The sequence below is a fragment of the Microcaecilia unicolor genome, chromosome 14 (assembly GCF_901765095.1).
Source record: "Microcaecilia unicolor chromosome 14, aMicUni1.1, whole genome shotgun sequence".
NCBI classification, from domain to species: domain Eukaryota; kingdom Metazoa; phylum Chordata; class Amphibia; order Gymnophiona; family Siphonopidae; genus Microcaecilia; species Microcaecilia unicolor.
Genome location: NC_044044.1, coordinates 33,077,569 through 33,098,561, shown reverse-complemented (window position 1 = coordinate 33,098,561; position 20,993 = coordinate 33,077,569). Strand labels below are relative to the sequence as shown.

The window sequence follows — 20,993 nt, the reverse complement described above, 5'->3', positions numbered from 1 at the left end:
GGAGGCTGCCTGGCCTGCCAGCCTTGCCAGAAACCGTGGGCTCTGGGTGATGCGCTGGCTCTGGATATCTGGAGAATGGACCAAGAGGAGAAGAGGGAGGGAGAGAAATGAGGCAGAGAGGACTCCCAGAAGATTTTCAGAACAGGTGAAAATGGCAAATCCTTTAACAGTAAATTATTAGTGCTTGGAAATCATTAAGACCGAATGCAGAAAATGTTGACTATCGGTCTTGACTCTCTTCCCCCCCCCCCCCCCCCCCCCCCATATCTGCCTTTTCTGTCTGGAAGCAGGATACTAGGCTAGATGGACCACTGGTCTGACCCAGTATGGCTTTTCTTCTATCCATACCCTACCCCTCCCCAGTCCTCAGATCACTTACAGAGGAGACTCAGGGTAAGGAGTAGAACAGCACTCAAAATTTCCATCCTACTTCTGCTTCAGATGCACCAAAATGACTCTGCCCTCCACAGCATGAAACAAGTCACTTCCCTTCCCCTTCCGCAAGGGGCGGGGGAGGGTGGAAATGGAGGACTGGAGGGGCTAAGAAGGCAGGTGCCAACAACCAACCGTCTCTCCCACCCCCACTGAAGCAGGCAGGTAGCACATGTCTCTCATCCCAGAACACAGCAAAGGCTTCAGAAACTGAATTTAGACTGAAGTTTTTCTTGCAAACGCTATGTTCCTGGGGTGCTCTGAAATATAACCCTAATCATAATCTCGAAACCCCTCAGATGCTGGCTCTGGCACAGTGACATGATCCCACAGATTGTGCTGCTCCAGTTGCAGTTTCGCCAGGATTAGACATTATTATTATTACATTTGTACCCCGCGCTTTCCCACTCATGGCAGGCTCAATGCGGCTTACATGGGGCAATGGAGGGTTAAGTGACTTGCCCAGAGTCACAAGGAGCTGCCTGTGCTCAGTTCCCCAGGACCAAAGTCCACCACCCTAACCACTAGGCCACTATAGTTTTTCCAGCTCTCTTTTGTGGGAAGTCTTTGATTTTCTCTCTCTGTTCTTTGTGAAAAATACACCTTTTCTCTCTATGGACTTTGCTCAATACAGGAGAAAATGTAGTTCTGCTTCTAATTCTGATACAGACTCTTTTTTTTTATTTTGGCATTTCCAGTTCAGTTTTTGTCTATTTCTAATTTTTGATCCCTTATTCTGTATGTGGTGAGGGTCTGTTTTTTTTTTTTTTTTAGTAACTGAGGTAAGGTGTTCTGCTACCATTTAATTTCTGGGTGGGGGGCCTGGTCCAGCTTGTCCTCTCTCTCTCTTTCTTTTCTGTGACCTCAAATCCCTTCTAAGGATATCAACTCACTCCTGGGTGTTACGTATAAGAACCCCTGGTCCACAGACAGAAAGCAGCCAGATCATTGCACTATGAGAAAAAACACTTTATTTGATACAGATTCTGGGTGAAGACCTGACCAAGGAATGGAGCCTTGTCTAAGCTAGAGTTTGCGTTTTCTCTAGTCTTGCTATGGCTGTCCATGATGTTTTCATATCTTGGGTTTCTCGGGGTGCTGCTGTCTTTGCTCTTTGGGGGTATTTGAAGCCCTCTTTTCAACGTCGCCGATCAGATCTGTATTCGGGTGAGGATCTTTCAGGAGTCTCAGTAGCCCCCACCACTTTTTCCTCACCCGAATGGAGCGTTCTTCCAAAGCCTCCTTACTCCAGCCCCCATCATTTTCCACGTTCTCCTGTTTTCCAGAGGGACACTCCTGCTTAGAGCTCAAGAAGACTTCCATACACCGTCTCAACGTCCATGGGGAGTGCGCCTGAAGGGTGTCCACCCTGTAGAAACGAGCACGTTGGTAGGGTTATAGGCTGCTTGTGTTTCGGCACTGACACCCTTTAATTAGGGGAGTGTCTCACAGTGTATCTCTGCTTTGTCCAATGTTAGAAATCAAGGCAACACCCATTCACATAATCCTTTCACAGTGAAAGACTCAAATGCACACAATCATAGTCACACATGACACAACGATATAAAAACACTTACAATACACCAATATACACCCACACACGCATGCACATGGGGTTCCTACCGGAGGTACCACTGCTCCCCAAGCCCGTAATCCTTTCCACAGATCCCGGCTCGAGGGAGAAAACTGCGGGGCAGCTTTCGCTCCAGCATAATGGTGGTGGCAACAACCTGCATGGATACAATAAGCCATGTCTCTTAGTGGAGACCCTGGTCATCCTTTCGTCTTTATTGGAGAAACCTAGGGAAGCTCCTCCATTTTGAAGAGAGATTGTTGCCCATGGGGGACAAGCAGAGGATTTGAAGCCATTGCTTCAGAGTTCAAGTACTGTCCCCCCTTCCCGCTCACCTGTGCCCTCCAGATTTCATCCCTTTCGGTAGCCACCCGCCAGTAGGTGTCACCCATCATGGCGATGATCAAGTTGAGCATGAGGAGAGCGGCAAAGATTGCAAAAGCCGCATAGACCACACTGAACATGGGTGGCAGGTCCACCTGGTAGTTGGCTGGTCCATCTATCAGCGTCAGGAAAAGCTCAAAGGTGCTGAAGAGGGCCATGGGATAGCTGAAGAAGTGCCCCAGATAGTTGGGGTCTTCAGTCTGGAAAATGATGTAGAAGGCTGGAAGGAGAGAGAAAGAAAGAGATGGATAGTGAGAAGCAGCAGTGGCTCTGGTGGAAGGGCGGAGTGGAGGAGTAGCCCAATGGGGGAACTGCAGCTCCCTGTGATCCTGGGAAAGTCACCTAACCCTCCATTGCCCCTGGTAGAAAATCTTAGGGGCCGATAGTCAAAGCGATTTAGCCAGCGGCTGGTCAGGGCTAGCAAGTCAAAGCTGACTATGTTGGGGCGTTCTGGGGGGGGGGGGGGGCAGCTTGGTCACTTAAGCACCAAGTTTAATGCATAAATGGAACTACACAAAAGTCTGTCCTATTTTTATCCGCTAGCCCATGGCCACTTAAGGGCTGAACATTAACTTAAGTGGCTATGTGTATAGCTGGCTTAAACATAACTACAAATTCAAAGCTGAAGCCCCCCCCCCCCCCCCTCCACAGGTTATCTGGGAACAACTCCGTCAGTGGTGAGCAAAACGTCTTCGCTGCCAGCTGAACATCAGACCCTTTAACTGTGAGTCCACTACGGACAGAGAAAGTACCTGTAGATAACACAGAAAAGGACCACAAGCCACAAAAGGAAGGGGGGGTTATATGTTACCTGTTCCCCACCCAAAAATCTGATTAAACTTTATCTAGGCCTCAATCCATCCCCACTCCCTCCTCTGAGGTCCTGCAGTTTCAAGTGTATTTGATGTATCACTAATCAGTCAATCACTGCAGCCTCACCTCCTGCAAAGCCAGTGATCACCACTCCCATGAGCCCACAGAAACGCAGAATATCTCCAAACAGCATCTAGAGAAGAAAGAGGTTTATCACATCACATCCCCCTTAATACCACACTACAGTCCCCCTAATTATAAAGCATAAAAGACATCTCTTCTCCTTCTTCATATCGGTGCATAACATAAAGGGATCTCGCCGGATTCTTTTCCCAGGTACCTTCTGGATCATTATGGTGAAGGGTCCGGTACTCTGGAACCCTCGAGCGAAGTACAGGACATAGCACCAGCCAAAGACCAGGGCCACAGACAGGGGGACCTCCTCGCCAGGGGTGCCCATGAGACGCATCATCAGAGTCCCCAGCACCAGGCAGGCATAGGCGAGGCTGCAGACAGAAGTGGGGGAAGACGTTTGTAAAGGACGGTAGGAGGTGTTTGGGGGAGGGGGGGGGAAGCAGCAGTTTCTGAAAAATACACGGCAGGATTATACAATGGCAAAGACAAGCAGGTGGACAAGCAATGATAAAGTGCTGGCCCTGAGCTGCAGGGATCTCACATGATGACATGGAAAGGACCTCCAAGCGCTGTTCTCCCAAAATGATTGACCGCTCCAAAGCGCAGACCATCTGGAATCTGTGAGAAAACAGACCTTAGCCTGGGTATGTCCAAGAATCCCAACCAGAAACCCTTTTAAGCACCTGCAGACCCATCCTCACCTCCAGGAGAAGGATCACCACAGCCCCTGTCACACTGATCAGCTCCCCCACCAGCCTTATCCTGTCTGTGAGTGTTACATAGGACTCCTGGAGGAAGAAGGATGCAGGGTTGTCATACATGATCTTCCCATCACACAAAAACCCTGACGTGTGCTGTTGAATGAGGGGATGCCATAAATATGAAGAATCTCCTCTCTGTTCACTGACTCCCTCCCACCCTCTCCCCAGCTACATCAGCTTTTCTCTCCCTGCACTGTATAAAAGCTCTCATCTGGTACACGGTTATGTGCACTGATGCATTTGATAAATGAAATAATCCCCTTACCTAAGCTCCCCCCCCCCCCCCCCCCCCAGTTTTGTGATGGCCCTTGTGTTTGGTAGACTTCTGGTGCCACCATGAGGGCAAGCTGGGCATTGCAACTGCATATTTCCCATAGACTTCACTGCTGCCAATCCCCCCTAGCAAGACATCCTCCACTTAAACAGACCGTTCTGTTTGGGGCTGATGCAATGATTGGACAGCAAATGTTTACTTATCATGCATAAATGTGTGAGCAGTGACATACATGTGTGCAACAAGCTTCCAAAATTCAGAGGGGTAGAATTGTAGGACTTCTGAATAAACCTTTCCTTCTCCTTCACCCCCTCCCCAAACTAAAACCCTATTGTTATTTGAACTACCATAAAAGCCAACAGAAAAATTAACCTACAGTTTGGTTACCAGGAGTAACGTAATTTATCAGGATGCTTAAACTTCTTTCCACCTGGGGTACCTGTAAGGGTCTTTGGACCAGTAGTGTGATGTCCCTGGAACTGTTCGCCTGGGTAGTGCGGGGTATCAGTGGCCGGTAGATGCAACAGGCAGTGAAACAGGACACATACAACAGATACAGCGTGGCCAGGAGGCAGAAGTAGGGGCGACCAAAATCCTTCCACTTTGAAGCTGCCAGCTCCTTCACTGGGGTCACCTCTAGGATCTGCCGGGTCTTAGGGGAGAAGGCAGAAAAAGAAGAGAGACAAAGAGGACGAAAGCGGGTCGTGCACAGGCATCCCCTATCGTCACCTCTTTCCTAACCTCATTTCTGGAGTCTATTGTTGGACACCAGACCCTTCACGTCTCTCTCCAATGTATTACACATAGACTATTAGTCAGTAGGTGTTTTGGTTTAGCAGTGTGTATGGGATTCCCTTCCTCTATCTGAGGACAAAGGGAGCTGAGAGGAGAAACGAAGCTTCTTTAGCTTTGAAGGAGCCGCGATAAAGGCCACCAAAGCGTCCGTTCTTGTTTTGCTTTATGATCTGTATCAAATCAGATCAATTCTTGTATACCACTAATATCCCCTGCCTAGGCTTCAATTTCCCAAATTGCAAAGGTCTCAAATACAAACTAACGCATGCGTCAACCTTTTCCTACCTGAGCACACAATTCTGGAACGCGCTGCCACGCAAATTAAAAACGGTCTATGAATTGGCTAACTTCCGAGTTCTACTGAAGACTCATCTCTTTAACAAGGCATACAACAATGATCAACAAACATAAACTCCTATACGCACATCCAAAACTGCCCCTACTATATCTACTTGCCAAAACACTACCATGCTTTTTCACTATCATGATACCCAAGATCCTGCAACTACTACTAAATATATACTTTCTTATACAACTCTTATATATTTCTTAAATACTTCTTAATATGTTTGTTTGTTAATACACTATCATGTTTTATCATTATCATGCTACCCAAAATCCTTCAGTTATCACTAAATGTATACTTTTTCATGTATTTCTGTTACTCATGATGTATTGTAAGCCACATTGAGCCTGCAAAGAGGTGGGAAAACGTGGGATACAAATGCAACAAATAAATAAGTAAATATGGTTTACATTCTAGGTGAGACAAAAGCTGATAATGTTAGTGTGAGGTACGAGAACAATTAAAGACATGCAGAGACTGCCAGCACTGTTTTTTCTTTTCAGGCTACAAGTCTCAATATGAAAAGGAAGCAAAACCAGTAATGACTGGGTCTGTCCCTCATGACCTTAAGTGATCTCGTGGCTGCTCCATCGATGCTCCTCTTAGAAGGTTTTCAGTATGGAGAATACGTCAACAAAAAGGATGGTGGTGAGGAGGAAACCAGAACACCAGTACAAGAATCCCCTCCACCCGTCAACGTACTTCTCTTTTTCTTGTTGAGGCAACAAGCTCCAGTATGGACTGATCTTCACCCCATGAGTCAATCTCTTGAAGGTCATAAAGGGTGGAAGTTATAGGACCAAAGGAAAATAGGACCAGCTTCCTCTTCTGCATCAGGTGATGAAACATCTGTTAGGAAAGGAAGACTGGGCTATAGTGACATAGAGGAAACCTTCAACTGTCGCTCACTATGGCCTTTCCCCAAAAAATGTCCACAGAGATAAGATTCAGGGGAGTAAATGTTCAGCATTATTCCTGGATATTCAATGCCTGCCATGTCAAGTTTCAAGTGTAATAATACTTGATATATATCAGAGCGGTTTACAGAATATATCTATATATCTATACTGTGTCTGGAAAAAAATAAGCCCCCTAAACATTTTGAAATAACAACCTCGAATCTGCACCGAATTAAAATTTTACGGGCATAAAGTGGCATCACCGATGCCAAATTACATAGGAATCTCTCGTCCCGTTTAAGAGATTTTTAATTTTTACAAACTGCTGTCACAAATCTCAGTTTCTGGCATGACTTTATTACTTACTCGCTGATGTCATCCGTGATGTCATTGCGTGTTGATAAAACTCAGTCTTCTTTTGACAACATTTTCTAATTAAAATACTCAAGAGCTCAAAAAGGATACAATGCTAAAAGATTAATGGCTGAATTTCCGAGAAAATAATGGTCTCTTGCTTCTGTGAAACTCAACTTTTGGATAGTGTTATTTAAAATTTGACATCTCAGTAAGGTTAAGGTTACGTGGACAACATTGTTTGAGCATGTACAATTGTAATTAATTCGGTGAGGTCTGCGGTTATTATTTCAAAATGTTCAAGGGACACACTTTTTCCCAGTAGTAGGAAAGGAAATACATCATATCAGAGGAGAGAGAACACAGTATCTCATGCTAATCCACTAATAGATGCAAAGGCAATAACATCAAGGGCTGAAGGCATCATTAAATTAAAACGTTTCAAGACCAGATTTAAATTTTTGGAAGGATGTCTTTAGTCGTAAAACAAAAGGAAGAGCATTCCACAGCAAGGAGGTTCCACAGAGTGGGGCCAGATACACTCAAGATCCGAGTCTTGATGAAATCAAATCTGATGGAACGAAGAGACGGAATCATTAAGCAGTTATGCTGAGAGGATCGAAGTGCTCTGGATGGAGTGTAGGGGCTAAGCAGCCAAGAAAGATAAAGTGGGGTATCCAAACCTTGTACTTCATGTACCATTGTTAGTAATTTAAAAGAAATCTTATGGGAGACTGGAAGCCAATGCTCTTCCCGAAGGAGCAGGGTGATGCGATCAAATTTCTTTGAGATCCTGTGTTAAGTTTAATGGCCGAATTTTTTTACATGGCTGAGGTCTTGGGAACAGATGCCATGAAGTAGAGTTACAATAATCCAGTTGTGTAATAACGAAGGAATGGGAGCAAATGTGTATGGCAGTTTAGTCAAAGAAATGCCAAACTGAGTAGAGTTCTTTAAGTCTACAAAAACAAACCTTAATCATCTGGGAAATTTGAGGTTTGAAGCACTGACTATCCGGTTTATGCAGTGACAGCTAAGACATGGCCACTTCAGGATCACAGGTAGGAATTGCTGAGGAGCCCAAGTTATGTTACAACTCACCATGGAATTGCCCTCCACAGCAGCCAATTTGAATGGTGTCAGCCCCTGGTGGTTTGCAATCTTCTCCAGACTTGTTCCTCCCTCTGCCTTGTCAAAGGATACAATGAGATCATAGATGCGGCAGGCAGTGGTCTTGCTGGGCTGCAGTATTAAGATGTGAAGGATAGTGTTCCCTGAAAGAGAGAATTCATAAGGTACGGGAGGGGAAGGAGGAGGTATAGTCACAAAGGGAGAAACCAGCCAGTGATGACCCAAATCAGAATTGACTAATTCTTTGAAACAGCTCATGTCATAGAACTTCCTAGACATTGATTTACCTTACTAGAGATAGGTAAGACTCACCCAGGTAACTAATGGCTTCAGTAAAGGATCTTGTAGGTGTTCAGGATCACCATCTCCCAGTCAGAACCATGGTGGAGACTGAAATGGATCGCGAGGTATAGCTCTTACCTTGACAGTCCTGGGCTCTGATATCGGCCCCATTCTCAATGAGGAGTTTTACAATCTCCTGGTTCCCCATGCAGGCAGCAAAGGAAAGAATATGTTCACCTGGGGAGGAAGAGAAAGGCGTGGGAAGGGGTGAAAAGTTGACCTAAATTCTGAGATTCTAAGAGCTCAAGCACTCAATACTTTGCTCTTCCCTCTCCCTTCTCTGTATATCCTTCTTCTTGCTCGTGGCCCACCGCCTCCCTCACAAAGGCCAAACACATAACAAATGAAGCTGGGAGACGTAAAACTAAGAACTGTACCATAATAGAAAATATTTCGGTTGGAGAGCTGAAAGTTAGTGCCAATGGCTCGTGGTGAGCAGACGTCAGCTCCAGCTGCTAGCAGTTCTTGCACCAGACCCATGTTCTGATTCACCACTGCAATGTGGAGTGCCATCTGTCCTGGAAGCAGAAAAAGGGAAGGAAGGCAAAGGTCAGGTTGCCATGCCACAGATGTCATCACAGTCATCCCAGAACCACCACCAGAAAACTAGAGTCCAAAGATACCTCAGCCAACCATATATCAGTGGTGTGATCCTTTTTCTCTCTTACCTTTGTAGAGCTCTGACACCATTGGTTCATTAACAAGATTTGGAGCTGCATCAAGGAGGACGCGGGCAGCCTCCAGGTTATCATAGAGAACAGCTACATGAAGGGCTGTCTCCCCCACTGCTCCTAAAGATCAGATAAACACACAATGTGGAGGTTACACCTGCTAGATCAGGATCTCATTACATTTGAGGATAGTTCTGATGATAAACTCTACACCCAGATTTGGAGGTTCTGAGAATGAACAACAATAAAAGTGAATAGGGTTCTTGAAATTAAATGATGGTTGCTGTTGAATAGAGATTCGGCTTCATCTAACTTTCTCCTGCTACTCCTCTACTGCCTCCCCAGCCAACCTTCTGCTTTTCTGCTGCTGTTCCCTCAACCAACCTTCTCCTGCTATTGTACTACTGAACCCCCAACCAAACTTCTGTGCTCTTCTATCACCTCCCTCAACTAAACATCTGCCATTGCTATTATATTGTCCCCCAGTCAACCTTCTCCTCTTACTCTCCTACTGACCCCCCAACCAACTTTCTGCTGCTCTACTACGGTTCCTCCCTTAACTTTCTTCTGCTATTCTCGTGTTCTCTAGCATTCTTCTACTGTTCCTCAACTAACCTTCACCTGCTGCTCTTCTACTGTCATCCCCCCAACCTTCTCCTGCTGATTTTCTCCTGTTCCCAACATTCTCCTGCTGCTCTTCTACTGACCCCCAACCAACGTTCTCCTGCTGCTCTACTGTACCTCCAGTCAAACCTTCTCCTGCTACTCTCCTACTGTCCCCCCAAACAATGTTCTCCTACAATGTCTCTCAACCAACCTCTTCCTGCTGCTCTTCTACTGACCATTGCAAACAACCCATCTCATGTTACTCTTCTACTGACCCCCAACCAACCTTCTTCTGCTATTCTATTATTGTTCCTCCCCAATCAACTTTCTCCTGATTTTTTCTTCTGCTATCCCTTCCCAACAAACATTCTCCTACTACTCTTCTCCAGTCACCCAACCAACCTTCTCCTTCCACCAACCCAAATAACATGCTTGCTCCTGCTACTCTTCTTATAAGTTTCCCTCCCCACAAATGCATCTAGTAGGAGATTTTGAAAGACCAGTTCCTTCAGCAAATCACTTTCTTAGGACCCTCAAAATGATAAGCCTTTTTGTGGTGGGTCTTTGCTCATATAGCTGTATTCATTCTGAAGCAGGTGCCTATGAATCAAAGGAAATTGGGGCAACAATCTGTGCCTAATGTTTTCCCACAAAATAAAGCAAATTTGCTACAGAATTTCCACCTCCTCATTTCCTGTAGAAACTTTGGTGCACTCACCTCTCTCAAAGATGTCGGTAGAAGAACATTTCAGTAATTTTTTGATTGCTGAGATATTATTCTCCTTAGCAGCCAGCAAGAAGGGAGAATCATGGATCCTGCAGAAATAGAAGGAGAGGTGGATGTGGGAATCATCCTCACTGTAGCTAAGCTTATAAAGAATTTATTGAGCAGAAATGGGATCAAGACATAAGGTATCCTGTACGTAGTATAAGGAATGACAGCCTGAGCAAAAGGCAGGTCTCCTTATCCCAGCAGTCAACTAAGGTAAATACAAGTGTTCTTAAGTTCTTCTGAATTCTCAAAAATCTTCCCTAGCCACCCATAAACAGTACATATTTTTGGCAAAATAGGGACAAATTATCACTGTTATTATTCCTCACAACCTCACTTCCTTCAAATACATCTAGAGAACATCCTTCTCATAGGTTTTACCACCAAACATCTTCCCACAGGAGGCCTGGACAGAGGAAAGAGCGACCCAAGAATGGAGGGAGAGCAAGTGAAAGGTACCTTTTGTAGCGAAGAAACTGGATTTCCTCATCATCTGGGATCCATTCCTGAAAACGGGATCTCACTGCTGTCCAGAGGCAGGAGAGGGCCTCTCGGGGCTCCTGAAGAACCATTCTTCCCTTCTAATCCTCCAGCCAGAAGCAGAGAACGATAAGGCCAGAAATGTATTGGTTCTAATCTCAGCTTTGCCCCTGGATCTATATGTCACTTTTCTCCCTGTGCACTTTTAATCCCCTGCACTGTCCTTTTGTTTTTCTCTGCTTGGTTGTAATTGTGACTTGAAGCAGTGAATAAGTTTAGCATTTTCCCTTAACCCCTTTAGAAGCAGTAACAAAATTTAGACAGCAGACACATGCAGCCCAGCTCTGCACTCCAGAGCTGACTGAATCTCTGACTCTAACCTCACCTTTATACATTTCAGGACTTTGCTATAAAAATCAAAGCAATTGTACATATGAAATGAATGTGTGCTGATCCTCAGTCCTTCCTTCGGCTGCCTTTCTCTTTTCTCTCTACCCCTGTTTCTTCCTGGGCCAGGCTGCAAGAGGTAGGGGAACAGGGGCTTTCATTCCAACTCCAGGCTCTTCCTGGCACTCCTTATAAACTGTCTCATGGTCACACCTGGCCAGGGAGGGAGGTGGAGAGGAGCCCCTGACATGAATCAGGGCAGGACGGATAGCATGTCAGCAAAAATAATGTTAAAAAGAGGGAAGCTGAGGAGAGTTTATTGTTCCTGTTTCAGGTCTTAGCAGCAGTGAGATGGGGCTCCCTCCCACCCTTCTCAGAAAAGCATTTATCAGCAAAAAGAGAGATGAAGGCATAATCATTTTAGATCTATGGCACCAGCAGCACTGAAAACCCCTGTAACCTACCTGCATTCAAATCAATTCCCAAGGGTAACAATGCACCAGGGTCATGAGAGGGGATAAAAAATGACTAAAATGCAAGTGAGAGATGGCAGAGGATGAAAAGTCAGGAAAGGAGCCCCTCTTCTCCTATAATCTGTATTGGGCAAGGTGTTGGGGGGGGGGATGGGAAATAGGGAAAGACAACTGGGAATCAGAGTGGAAGGTGGAAGGAAATTGGTGACCGGGGACAGAGAGAAGGTACTTACATTTGCCTGTCCTTCCAAGAGACCCCTGTTTTAAGGTCTGCTGAGGACACTGCATTTCCTGAAGGTTTTCACTGTACAATGTCTTCCTTCCCTCATCCACTAAGGACAAAGATGCCTTGTCGGAATCTAGCTGGAGAGGGACAGGTGAGTAGCAGGAGGTGGTTTTGCCTGATCCCCAAGCCTGCTCCTTAGCAAAGTAAAGGGTCCCTATCTCAGTTTAAGCAACCAAACAGGTTGATCCCCATTGCATGCAGGGAGCTGTAGTTTTCAATACTCTTAAAAAAGCAGCAATGACTTTCCATGCATGCACTTGAGCAATATTAAGACTGGATTAACTTGTTTAGTGACCCTACAGAAATCTGGTATGTCACTTCAGCTTCTCATTGATGTGGAAACTCCCACATTATCCATCTCTGATCTGCCTGGCCCAGCAGAGAGGTGAAGGAGGAGGAAAGGGCACTGAAAGATCAGGGTGGAAAATGCAGTCCCTTTCACATGCTAATTAAGGGCTGCTCTCAATCAAATTAGTAAATAACCACATTCCTGCTTTTAAACAGCTGCCTAGATGTGAACATGCTAACAAGGGAACCACAAACGACTCACATGTGTCCTGCGATATAATTAGTCCATGCAGAATGGGACATCATAGGAAGCCACATATGTTAAGGAATAAACCAATGGTCTCTTGTGCAGAGTTGATGAGGGATACCTCAGGGAACATGGCTGTACTGAATGTCAGGAACATTCTTGATTTACTTCTTCCCAGTAGAATCCCAAAACTGTTTACACCTACTAAAATTCCCCCATTCCTTTATCAGGAACCTACATAGAAATTACAAAATATATCCTCAAACTGTACATAACTACTGTGAGATATCTGTTGCAGTTGCAGGAGGACAAGGACAAAGGGCAAGAGGAACCTAAGGGGCAGCCAGACCTCAATGCTTCCCCAGTCCGGTCCTACGGAGTACCCCTTGCCACTCAGGTTTTCAGGATAGCCACAATAAATATGCATGAACTGGATTTGCATACACTGCCTCCATTACATTCTGGGGTAATCCTGAGAGTGTGACAGGACCTGCCTGGGGAGCTCTGATCCCAGATAAGGCTGTGCCTTGGAGCATCTCTGCAAATCCAGGCCATGTGAAACTTGAACTGCAGGGCAGATTGACTTGGAAAGCTGTGCGTGTGTCTGTTCTGTAACTTCCTGCTCCTGCTGAACTTGGGCCAATGCTGTAAAGCACGTGTGATAGCGCAGAGCAAGTGCAGGGTGAGCATGACCTTAGCCCTCAGTTTCGCGGGTGCAGAAATGGGGTTTGAACAAACGCTAACCCTGCATTACATGGCAGCAGATGCTGCTTTTAACTCCTAACCCTTACTCACTTGTTCAGTACCTGTTTTTTGTCATTCCCACCTCAGTAATTCCCTTATTTGTCCTGATTAGATTGTAAGCTGTTGAGCAGGAACTGTCTCTTCATGTTCAAGTGCGCAGCACTGTGGTACGTCTAGTACATAAGTATTGCCATACTGGGAAAGACCAACGGTCCATCGAGCCCAGCATCCTGTTTCCAACAGTGGCCAATCCAGATCACAAATACCTGGCAAGATCCCAAAAAAGTACAAAACATTTTATACTGCTTATCCCAGAAATAGTGGATTTTCTCCAAGTTCATTTAATAATGGTCTATGGACTTTTCCTTTAGGAAGCCGCCCAAACCTTTTTTAAACTCCGCTAAGCTAACCGCCTTTACCACATTCTCTGGCAATGAATTCCAGAGTTTAATTACACGTTGAGTGAAGAAACATTTTCTTCGATTTGTTTTAAATTTACTACACGTGTATAGTAGCGCTATAGAAATGATAAGTAGTAGTAGTAATATTTCTTGGTCCTCTGTTTCTAAAGTATCTCCTGTTTCCTGCTTTTTCTAAGTCTTTGGGCCCTGCCATTTACTCTGTCTCATAAGGGTTCCTTTCACTTTGTGCTTTAGCCTGTTCCAGAAGTCATGGGGAAACAATAAACACATTAAAATCAATGGCAATGACTCTGTTTGCTATTCTGTGCCAATGAAGAGAAATGCACAGAAGTCTTAAAGGCTGAGGGTTTAGCTCATTCCGTAGTAGCATCTGTGAGGATTTAATGGCCGTTTTTACAGGCCCCCACAACTTCTTTCATAGCCTCCATGAAGAACCTGGGAATAGAAGTGCTGATTCTGCACTCGGGGCAGCTAGAGTTACGCACAAGTCCGAGAAGAAAAAGAACCCTCTGGCACGTGCTATTCTGTGCAGAAATCATGTTGCACACAGAGCAGCATCCCAGCATCTGCGCAGATATGTTCCGATATACATTTTTCTGCTCAAACACGCACAAAGCACTAGCAGACCCTCGTGTGTTCTCCCCAGTCAGTGCATATCTTAGCTACAGACTTATATATTCAGAGCCTTGTTACCCACACTTTTAATCGCAAAAAAACAGAAACAGACAACCAACAGGCAGGGACGACAAACGCATACAATAAATTACCAGAAGACGCTGAAATAACAGGACACAAAATGTTACAGAGTGCAAGAGAAGTAGAGAAAAAAATTCTGGTCCGACTCAAAAGCTTAATCCACGTCAGGATAGGGCTTTACCAAATAGCCAGGAATGAAGTCATATCTTAAATTTCTTCATGGAAGGCTTCAAACGCAGGTGAGTAAGAAGCCTATTCCAAAGAGTTGGGGCCAAGCAACTGAAAGCAGTGGAGTGAGAAGAAAGATATAGTTTTGAATACTGCATCGGCACACATAAATTTGGCGTTAGGCTTGCATTAGGAAGCCCTGTGCTAAACCATAAGCACACGCCTCTCTCTCTTTCATACTACATGAACATAGAAGTATCATTCTTCCTGCCTGTTATATACTATTATGTGTCTGCAGTGCCTGTGTCTGTCTTCATGCCCCTGCCCCCTGGATCTACCCTCCCACACTCACAGGCGAATCAAGCCCTGGGCCCAGCGTCTGCTTCCTGGCCAGCCCCAAGAGGTAGGAGTGTCCTGGAACTCACCTGGAACCACTCCTGCCTAGGTGCAAACCTTTAAACCCAAGCAGGGCAGAAGCAGACCAGGCCGGGAGGGGGCCCCAAGATCAAAGCCTGCCCCCAGGCCCACCACTTCACAGAAGAAGGATGTGACCCTCCCTTTCACCCATCACTGGTAAGGGAAGCTCTTCTTCAAAACTCCCAGCCCTCCCCACGACTCTTTGCTGTTAAACGCCAGAAATCTTTCTTGCTTTTTGGGTTTTTTTTTTTCCAGCGGAAAGGAGCAGAGGTGCATACAGTGCTTTTATAATGGTGTTAACCATTTATCCGTAAAGGGGCACAGGGCAAGCAGTGTTCACTGACAGAAGTACAGGGCGGGGGACGAGGCCACCGGGGAGGACAGAGTCCAGTCCCCAACCATTACAGCTTTCCCTCCTCTGGAATGCAATTAGCAGACCTGGGGGGGGGGGGTCTATCTTCCATTGGTAGAGCCACTCCTGCCCCACAGTAGTAATGAGGGGATAGGAGATTAACCGGCCTAAGACAATGTGACCTGTCCTCTGCTCAGGCTGTGTGCTGTGTAAAGGAGACCTGCCTCCTGCTCACACTGGGACCCCGTGTGCTGTGTATAAAGGAGATCTGCCCTCTGCTCAGAGTTAGAAGGGCACATGAGAAATGGGGCTCTGGGCTCCGAGGGTAGGAAGTGATCGTATTCTCCACCTCCAGCGTCTGTTTACTTTTCTTAAACTGCTGCTAAAGAAGCAGAGGGAGAGGCTGAGTCACACCTAAAGTCAGCAGAAAGGAATCCAGGACGATGTGATCTCGGTTAGCTCTGAACATGGACTTAGAATCCAGCAGGTTGCTGTCTTAGAGACCCCCAAACTGATCCCTCTCCCACCACCTTGCTCTGTGCCCTCCTGCACATAAGACTGCAGTTTCGAAGTTTGCTGTGTAAACACAGGGAAGTGATTCAAAGATGCAAGGACGTTGCAGGGAAACGAGCACGTAGGCGACAAGGACCAGGGATTGGACACTAGATCTTAAGGGCTTAGGCAGTAAACTGAGAGCCAATCCCTCTTGTAAACAGCAGCCAACCTTTATTGCGATAGCAATTAGTATGTAGGTTTGTCAAAAGAAGACACAGGGAGGACACATTTTCAAATATATTTTCCTGAAGGAAAATTATTCAGATAAACTCCCTGGGCCTGTTGAAGAAGGGAAAGTATATGTGGGAATTTCATTTGGAAACCATCCTTAATACCTTACAGTGACTTTGCACAAAGGTCTTAAAGGAGGTGCAAATTCTGCTGCTCCAAATTTTCAGAGGGAAACAACCTAAATTTTCCCTTTCAAACTTTTAAATTTGAGGTCTGAGGGGAGGTGGGATCGGGTTCAAAATTATCCCAATAGTGGTTGGAGGGGGGGGGGGGGAAGAGGTGAAAAAGAAAAATATCATAACGTTTATTCTAATAATAACAGTAATGTCAATAATAAAGACAATTCCTAGATTCTACAGAATCCCAAGTAGAGGAGTGTGGTAGCCGTGTTAGTCCACTCTTAAGTTTATCAATAGAAATCAAACAAAATAAAACATGGAAAAGAAAATAAGATGATACCTTTTTTATTGGACATAACTTAATACATTTCTTGATTAGCTTTCCAAGGTTGCCCTTCTTCGTCAGATCGGAAATAAGCAAATGTGCTAGCTGACAGTGTATATAAGTGAAAACATTCAAGCATTACTATGACAGTCTGACAGGGTGGGAGGATGGGGGTGGGTAGGAGGTATGCATGGGGACATCAAAGCATATCATCCCACAAAGGTTGCTGCTCCAGCTGCTGTTTCTCCTCTTTCCCCAGGGTTAAAACAGTTTTTGCTGCTCATTCTTTTTTGGAGTTATTTGACTTTTTTTCTCTCTGCTCTTTGGGAAATGTGCATCTCTTCTCTCTTTGGTTTTTGCACCGTACAGGAGGAAATGCATTTCAGCTTTAATCCTGGGGAAAGAAGAGCTGGAGCAGCAAATCTGTGAGATCCTGAACCCAGGTTCAGAGTTTTTCCTGCTGCTCATTCTTTGGTGGAAAGTCTTTGATTTTCTCTCTCTGCTCTTTGGGAAATGTGCATCTCTTCTCTCTTTGGTTTTTTGCACAGTACAGGAGGAAATGCATTTCAGCTTTGAACCTGGGTTCAGGATCTCACAGATTTGCTGTTCCAGCTCTTCTTTCCCCAGGATTAGAGAGTTTTTCCTGCTCATTCTTTGGCGGAGAGTCTTTGATTTTCTCTTTCTGCTCTTTCAATTTTATACATTTCTGCTTCTAGTTCTGCATGAACAGCCTGGTTTCTTGGCATTTCTACCTTCTCTGTCCAATTTGTGGCCCTTTATTCTATTTATCTTGACAGTACTTTCTTAGTGTGGATTTTCCGCACAGAATCTGTTGCTGTCCACGCCGAATACGGGACTAATTTATAACAGGATGCCCATGTGAGAAGTCCAAAAAGGCACTTCCTGTAAGCCTATTTTATAACGACAAGATAAGCCACCTTTACAAAGCAGCTCCCAAAAGTAATTTCCAAAGGCACAGCTGCACGGAAAAGCTTTGCATGTATTTTACAAAATATGCATGTACGTTGCAACTCTTCCTCGCCCAAACTCCACCCTCGCTTGGGAATGCCTACATGCAGATCGTGTAAAAGTAGGCACACGCTTTCCTCTTACATGCAGATGTAGCCAAACAATTTTCTGTATGTCATTTAAGAGACTAATAAAATTAGCCCTACAAATTTACCTTCTTCTGTCTCTCTCCCTCTGTTACTTTCCCCATAAACCATCTCCAGCCACCAAGCTCACACCTTATCCTTCCCTTCCCCACCCTGCCCTGAGGTCCTTGTTCTCTGCACTTGGGCTTCTCAACATTCCTGGTACATAGGACTTAGACAAGCTGGGACAGGAAAGACAATCAAAACAGCTTCTTCAGAGCAGACCGCGGCAGAAAGAGCATTGATGTACCTGCGCAGTAGGAGAGCAATACCATGATCCATCAAGCCCCACATCCTGCCTCCGCCAACTGCCAATCAATGTCACCCGGAAGTCCACGGAAGAGCTTACCGGGAACATCCATTGCCTACTGCTCATTCCTAGATGAAAAATAGCCTTTTTTTAAACATTGATCACATCTTCCAGCTTTAATACTGCACTGGATGGAAAATCCTTAAATGAGTTTTGCTATATGCTGCTAATTAGTTTCATGGTAAACATCTCACTCATGATTTTAAAAACCTCTAATATTCCCTCTCTGTCATCCCAACAGACAAGTGAAAGTAGGATATGGCAAAGGTTTATAAACCCTGAGTGGGGTGGAAAAAGGAGTGTTGTGTCTCTGGCTCCAACTACTGGGTCCCAGACCACAGAATATAGACAGTCCACAGCTATCTCAGAGACCCCAGTGTCAACCTTTGCACTGCTGATTCCTGAGCTCTCTCAGGGGGGAAATTTCTGTGTGCATGTATACAGTGTATACATACAAAAGAGATCAAAATCCAGATGCAGTCTTTAGAAACAGTATCTCTTTAACCCCTCAAGTTCTGAGACTCGGCTTTCTCTTCCTGGATGAAATGTTTGCAGGTACTGTCACTTATAGGTCCGGGATCTGCTAAAAACAAATCTAAGTTATTTGGTAAATAAAAAGCACTGGGTGGCTGCTGGACCCACCCACCTCCTCCCTCTTCTGAAAATGTCACTTCTACTTAGTTGTTCTTTAGTAGCGTGATAAAGCAATCTGATTGCACTTCTGTGGCCTCTTTCTTGATTTCACAGTTTTAAGCTGTTCTGTTTCTATTTCCAGGGTGAAAAATGCCAGAGGAGGCTGGTATGGCATCAAATGAAACCAACAGTGAGGCCACTGCTGTCCTGACATCCAAGGAAGCCAAGAGCAGCACCCCAGCTAGCCTTAAGTCTGATGAAGGTGTCCAACCTGACAGCCTGGTGTCCATGGGCACTGGTGATGCCCCACAAGATGAGGACAGAATCAAAGAGGAAAAAGATGAACCTTATGAAAGGGTGGAAATTAAAGACTCCGATGAAGGATCCTGTGCTCCTGTGGGGTCTGAAGAGGATAGGGAGAATCATCATATGGACCCAGGGTCCCAAAGGATCATTGATCATGTCCTAGAGTTCAGGGAGACTAGTGATGGACTTCAAATGGAGATGGTGAACAAAGTTTCTAATCGAGGATCTCATGATCTTGAGGGATCCAAAGAGGGCAAGAACAATCACCACATGACTATGGAGTCCCAAAATATCATGGGTGAGGTACACCATGACACGCAGTTCAAGGAGACAAGTGAAGGGTCTACTGATAACATCTGCAATGGACCGTTTGATGATGAAGAGGTCAAGGACACCAGTAGAAAATTGTCCCTCAATGTGCAGTGCAAAGAAACCAATGTTAGTGTTGCTGGGGAGCCCAAAGGGTCTACTGATGCTCCTTGTTCAGATATACAATCCAGAGAGACCAATGACAGCCTCATGGTGTGCAAACAGGTTTGTGACCCAAATCAAACAGAGACAGGCACCACTGACACTGGTGATGAAACGCACCATGCTACTAAATCCAACCACGGTACTAGTACATGTTATGCAGAGTCCTGCGATATCCCTCCTGATGAAGCTGAGTCTGATGTCAGCACACACAGTTCTCATAATCCGACAGAGGTGCAAGACACCTGTAATAAATCACCCACTGACAGAGATTGCGTTGATGATATTGGCAGATCCCTGACAGTAAAAGTTCCAGGCAGTGCCAGGACATCAACCATTTCCACAGATACTTTGAACACTAACTCTGAACAATGCCCCCTTTCTGAAGAAGAGTCAGATGCAGACTGGCAGTCTGCAGAGGGACACTTGTTGGATTCTGTGCAGGATGAATGTCATCTCTTTTTGGAAGAACCCCTACAAGTGAAAGAGAAAGCCGACATACAGGGAACACGAAAGAAACCCTTGGGGAAGAAGGAGCAAGAGGAAGGTTTTATGTGTTCCAGTAATGAGTCGAAGGAGCAGCTGAGTTTTAACCATGAACTCCAGCAGGGTCTTCTTCCCGCTGTGGAGAGTGATGGACTGATTTCATCAGATCTGCCAGCTGAACTGGCTCTGGGTCCATCTCTGGAGCACAGTCTGTTGACTAACAGGGGTTTCCAAGAGTTTGTAGAGGAGCACTCAGACTCTCCCATGTGCTTACAAACCCATGATTCTGTGTCTCACACCAGCAAAGAAGAAACAAACCTGTCTAATGAGCAAGTGAAAGGGAAGCTCCATGTAAACAACATGGACTTGGATAGCAAGTCTATGGATATCATTGCACATGAGATGTCTGGCACAGAGAGCCCTACTGCTGTGCAAAGCACCAGTAGCAACATCTTGGAAAATAAAAGAGACCTTGAAGAAACATTGCAGCATTTGATGGAAAAGGACTTAACTGATTCTTCAGGACAAGCATCTCTGCAAAATCAAAGAAGCTGGTCACCTGACATTTTACCTTCTGGTTGCCTGCTACCTAAAGGGATGGGTGGAGCCCTCGTGGGCATCTCTGATGGTATGCAAACGAACTCTTCATTTGGAACTTTTGATGGAGAAGAGCCACAGCATGGGGAGGGAGAGGCATCCTATGATCCACTACTACAGCAGTCACATGATGACATCAGAGAGGATCTGGTAGTGGAAGAAATCATAGATAGTGACACAATTCAGCAACCTGGGGGAGACATGGAGGAGGATGGACAAGAGACCCAAAGCCAACATGATCCACTGTTACAGCAGTCACATGATGACATCAGAGAGGATCTGGGAGGGGAAGAAATCACAGATAGTGACACAATCCAGCAAACTGGAGGAGACATGGAGGAGGATGGACAAGAGACCCAAAGCCAACATGATCCACTGTTACAGCAGTCACATGATGACATCAGAGAGGATCTGGGAGGGGAAGAAATCACAGATAGTGACACAATCCAGCAAACTGGAGGAGACATGGAGGAGGATGGACAAGAGACCCAAAGCCAACATGATCCACTGTTACAGCAGTCACATGATGACATCAGAGAGGATCTGGGAGGGGAAGAA

General features: G+C 45.4%; 2 protein-coding genes across 2 annotated transcripts; one reads left to right on the top strand and one right to left on the bottom strand.

The window, feature by feature from the left end:
• Positions 1-1,456: 1,456 nt before the first annotated feature.
• On the bottom strand, positions 1,457-10,860 carry LOC115457433 (transient receptor potential cation channel subfamily V member 6-like). The gene is made up of 15 exons (XM_030186852.1): positions 10,748-10,860; positions 10,235-10,332; positions 8,908-9,030; positions 8,617-8,757; positions 8,318-8,416; positions 7,868-8,040; positions 6,216-6,362; positions 4,812-5,024; positions 4,039-4,125; positions 3,879-3,955; positions 3,543-3,708; positions 3,329-3,395; positions 2,341-2,609; positions 2,056-2,162; positions 1,457-1,801 (listed from the first exon to the last, which is right to left on the bottom strand). Exons 1-15 carry the CDS (start codon positions 10,858-10,860, stop codon positions 1,507-1,509), a joined length of 2,175 nt encoding a protein of 724 aa, XP_030042712.1. The 3' UTR covers positions 1,457-1,506.
• Positions 10,861-14,920: 4,060 nt separating this feature from the next.
• LOC115457432 lies at positions 14,921-20,962 on the top strand. The gene is made up of 3 exons (XM_030186851.1): positions 14,921-15,052; positions 18,718-20,871; positions 20,955-20,962. Exons 2-3 carry the CDS (start codon positions 18,726-18,728, stop codon positions 20,960-20,962), a joined length of 2,154 nt encoding a protein of 717 aa, XP_030042711.1. The 5' UTR covers positions 14,921-15,052; positions 18,718-18,725.
• The last annotated feature ends 31 nt before the right edge of the window (positions 20,963-20,993 follow it).

Coding starts and splice junctions, on each gene's coding strand:
- LOC115457433 (XM_030186852.1), bottom strand. CDS start 10,860: ATGGTTCTTCAGGAGCCCCGAGAGGCCCTCTCCTGCCTCTGGACAGCA. Junction 4,126..4,811: donor TGGTCCAAAGACCCTTACAG/GTACCCCAGGTG, acceptor TTCTTCCTCCAG/GAGTCCTATGTAACACTCAC. Junction 2,163..2,340: donor ATGAAATCTGGAGGGCACAG/GTGAGCGGGAAG, acceptor GTATCCATGCAG/GTTGTTGCCACCACCATTAT.
- LOC115457432 (XM_030186851.1), top strand. CDS start 18,726: ATGCCAGAGGAGGCTGGTATGGCATCAAATGAAACCAACAGTGAGGCC.